We start from the raw sequence: 4,506 nt of genomic DNA on the forward strand, positions 1-4,506 counted from the left end.
CTACAACATTTGTATTGATTTATAATTCCTCCTGCCAGGAAGGTTACAACAGGTCTACAGTATATGTATGAAATGTTTGTTCATAAAGTTAAAAAACATCATTACCTTACTGAAGAACACATTAAATGTAGGAATGCATAATCAGAACTGACTCTCAATTCTGCTTAGCTGGTGCAAATCTACACAGAGAACCATTATCCTTTCTGCACAAAACAAAACCAACCTCGAATTTGAGAGTTGGGGGTGTTTTTGTTTCGTTTGGTTTTGTTTGTCATAGAGGGGCCAGACTGAAGTTTATGAAAGAAATTCCTCTGGAAGTGGAAGTACATTGTCTAATTTTTTTTTCCCTATCTCCACTTTGTTTACTGACAGCAGTCACCCACCTTTTAAAATGATTATTGCCTGACATTACATGGAGCTTTTACTGCCTGGTCAGAACAAGGCAGTGAAATAGAAAGAACCTCCATCTCCCCTGTCATGACCCAGTTCTGGGCTTGTGCTTTTTTGACGAGTCTTTGATCTGCAGCAGGCCTCATAGGCTAGTCTCCCGGAGGAACATGGTGCCAATGTTGTAAGAAACCTTTCTCACTCTGGCAGATGTGATGGAGGGTTTTGGCGGCTTCTGACCACTTCTGACCTCAAGGAAGTAACAGATCCCAGGAATTTCCTTTGGAAAGTTTTCTGGAAGCTCTTCACGGGAACGAGGGATAAAAATAAAATTTTCTTCCTTTTTCAAAAGCCTAGAAAAAAAAACAACAAACAGAGGCATGTAAAAAACTGTAAAACACAGCCCAGAAACATCTCTTTGGAAGAGATTGATCCTATGTGGTCCTAAATAAAAAATAAGTTAAAAGCATTATGTAACATCTAAAAAAATCCTAAGCCAGGATCCTTAGCTGATATATATTAACCTACCATCATCAACTTCAAGGAGCTCTGTTGACAGATCAGCTGAGGAGATGGCCCAAATAAACACATTCTCTGAAAATCACTGTCAGCATTCAGAAAGTCATCTACCAGAAAGGAAACTGAATTCATAATGATAATTATCCTTCACATATCATTTGGCTCACTTAAAACACTCCAGTCTGGCCACTTGTGCAGAAATGAACATTTCAGAGTGATGACTACCACTGGATCTCCTGCTGGAAAGTAGGTATGAAGGTGACAGTGCTTGGGAGCTCTCACAGGTGGGTCAGTCTGTGCCCTTCTCATATGCAGTAGTATTATATTTCATAAATTAGGTTCAAATACATCAAATCCAGCTTCAACAAAACCCAGAATCAAACCTGACATTATTAACCAAAAGTACCCATGGGTTTAATCTGGACCACCTGGCTGGGGTCAAAAAGGTGCATGGGAGCCATGAAACCATCCTCCAGGCATGCTCACACAAGCAGTACAACCTCACAGACATGACTATACTGCCTTTGTCATCTTCCTCCATAGTGGAGAAGTCTCCATCTGGCTACATCTGAAAGTTTAGGGCCTCTTTATCCAGTATCTTCCCTGAAACTAGTTGGACTTGTAAAATAAAGAAAATAACTCTACACATTTTCTTTTTGGTTCTGGTAAATTAAGTAAGGGGTACTCAGTCCCTTGCAGTGTTGAAAAGAGCACTTTTGAGGTAATGGTAAATTCTGAGCACAGTTGGATATATAAAAGCAGTCTTCATCTTTTCCCCTTCCAAGATATTTATTCTTTCTCTCAATTAGTCTTATCTGAAGCTCAAAAACATCAGTGGGAAAAACTTCATTAGCTTCAGTGGGTTTTGTAATAGGTTGTTTATTTAATGTCTCTAAAGCTGATTTCTGGGAAGTAAATGAGTGAATGAATCCTGTTGCCAGGAGAACCTTCCAGGATTCTCAGCACATGTAATGGTACTTCCTTTACTAGAGTATTTTTCATGGGTTTTGGCTGAGAGAAGCTGTGTGAGCTCATTGAAATATAACGGCATTTTCTTCCCAGCTTTTAAATAATCATTTGGTTATAAATCCAGCAATGGTTTTGCCTTTGAACTTCTGTGGTGGTCTTTGTTTAGCATGCGGTTTGAATGTCATAATCTATTTTCCAGGCTGTCAATTTTATGATCAAAATACTGTAATCTTTTCTAAATTGCATGAGAGTTTGCAGAGGCCTCTACAGAGAAGCTTCTCTCTTTTCATCTCTGCAATGCTTGAGGTAAATATTTTGCGTTTTAAAACTACAGGCTTAATACACTGAAATAACTCTTTGCTGCTTCCCAAACTAGATTTCTGTAAGCAACAGCTGAACTCTTAGAACTTACTGAGCTAAATCTGTAAGCTTTCGCTGTAGTCATTCTTCCCCCAAATGACTACTCACTATGGAGCATCTGGCCTTGCTAAAAACCAATGGTTTCTTTCTCAGAGCCTAACATTATCTACTTGTAATGACAGTTATACAAGTCTGAAACTGTAAATACATATATACCCTTTGATTCAGTTCAGGGCTAGCACTGAGTTTAGTTGCTATTTCACACTATCTTCCTCATAGAACAAAAGTGCAAGATATTAATTAAAGGCCTTATTTTCACCTTTTTTGTGAAGTGTAACTTGGCTGCAATGAAATGCTCTGAGAGTATCAAAGGTGCCAGGAGTGATGGGTGACTAACCAATTAGTCCTTTGGAAACTTCTCCACTCCTGTGGCCTGTGACAGCCTTCGCATCCCTATATTAGGTTATTAGGTGCGCTGTTTGAATCAGCCTCTCACCCTCAGAAATTGTCTAGCTGACCTTTGCTGGGATAACATTTCAGCTCCCAAACAAGCATGGCAGGAAACCTAATGGAAGCTAATGGAAGCTACTTATGATCATATTCTATCCTACTTACTTTAGTTTATACTTTTAAGAAAAAAAAAATCTGCTGTCTTTTGTAATAATACTATTAGAAAGACTTTAATCAGGACAAAAAAGGCCTCTTGTTAGCATTCTCCTAAAGAACAGATTCTTCAGATTCCTTAAATATGTTGGTTCTGACACTTGGTTTCCCAGGCTGAGAATGAGATTATGGTTCAGAAGTTGTCTCTGATTTATTATAGCTTTGTGTATACACTAATGAAATAACTTACTGCTAATCCTCAGCGCTTATCAGTGAGGACAGTTTTCTGCAGGAATCTTCCCTCCTACATTTAGGCCATTCGTGATGTTAAAAAGAAATCAGTAGCAGTTGATGACCATGGCCCAGATCTACAGCCCTTTCTAAGTTTTTCTGTCTTCCTTTTCATGAGTACAAAGAACCCCAAAAGAGATTTCTGCCAAGCAGCAAAATGAATAGTGCAGATCCTCAGTGACGGCAAGGCCAAACCACACAATCAGTTTTTGAATTGTTCCCCAGGCTCAGGAGAAAAGCCAATGTAAAATTCCTGGTCTGGAAGGTTTCCAGGGTGGTGGCACATGGTTCTGGTTGTTTGTCTGGTTGTTTGGACCATTCTCAGAGAATTTAGTTGTGGCCAAGTCAGATTGACTGTTCTGAAGGTTTGAGAGCACAATCTATCCTGAGAGCACAACGTATCCTTCACCTTCAGGAAATTACATGGCAGCTTAAACTCTACACAAAATGTCCCCAGACTGTCACATAGTCATAGAGCTTAAGCTGAAGTTACACAACCTCCACAGTTCAGGAATGTGCATATAACAACTTGTCTGAAAATATTCCAAAGCATTTATCTCAGCTGTATTTTCTGCATTACTTCTGTGTATTTCCCTTAAGAGCACTATTGCAAAGGATATTTTTATAGAAGGTTATTCACAGGTTCAAAATTCTGGGTTCCACTCAAGTGGTTGGATATACATTTTACAATTCAGTGCTTAAACTGTGAGGGTCAGGCTACTCAAGGATTCCCACAAATTCCCCAGAACTAGGTCTACCCTCAGCTTGTCTTTTTTATTGATATTGCAGGGGAGGAAGAATTTGTAGTTGAGTAACTTTGACAGCTTCGCTTCCTAACCGGAAATCTTCCAGAACTGCTTAAATTCTTGTCCTGTCCCTTCCCTGATGGAAATGCTGTTGTTTTCAGACAAAAAGAGAGAGTATCTGAGAACTATACCATTTTTTTTTTTCATTTTCAGTTCCTTCATTTAAAAAAAGAAGGTTTCAGCATAGAAACAGAAAATGTGGTTCTTTCCTAGTGGAAACAAGAAGCATTTCAAGGTCAGGAGGTCTGTGTGTGAATGAAAATTGGGATCATACTTAGTGGGAACCCTGAAGAAGCTTTTGAAAGCTGTAGCTCTTTTTTGCATAGATGAAATGATAGGGTAATTATATTTCAAACTATTTTGGCAAGAAACAGTCATATCTTCATCAGTGAGTTCCTGTATTCAGGAAATGAACTAACAAAGATTTGTTACTACAGAATTATTTGTTGCAAGGCCCTCTATGCTGAGTGTATGCTTTCCACAATGATTCTTACTCTATGCCCATTGGAAAACCATTTCATTTCTTTATTTCTCCACCTTTCAGAGATGTCGGACCTTTGTACTTATCTGT

General features: G+C 38.8%; 1 protein-coding gene across 1 annotated transcript in view; it reads right to left on the reverse strand.

Moving 5' to 3' along the window:
- Positions 1-532: 532 nt before the first annotated feature.
- Positions 533-4,506, reverse strand: part of GUCY1A2 (guanylate cyclase 1 soluble subunit alpha 2) — a 167,547-nt gene continuing 163,573 nt past the window's right edge. The window contains 1 exon segment of the mRNA XM_009643053.2: positions 533-740. Coding sequence (XP_009641348.1) covers positions 533-740 — 208 coding nt within the window.

The sequence above is a fragment of the Egretta garzetta genome, unplaced genomic scaffold (genome assembly GCF_000687185.1).
Source record: "Egretta garzetta isolate BGI_Z169 unplaced genomic scaffold, ASM68718v1 scaffold217, whole genome shotgun sequence".
Classification (NCBI taxonomy): Eukaryota; Metazoa; Chordata; class Aves; order Pelecaniformes; family Ardeidae; genus Egretta; species Egretta garzetta.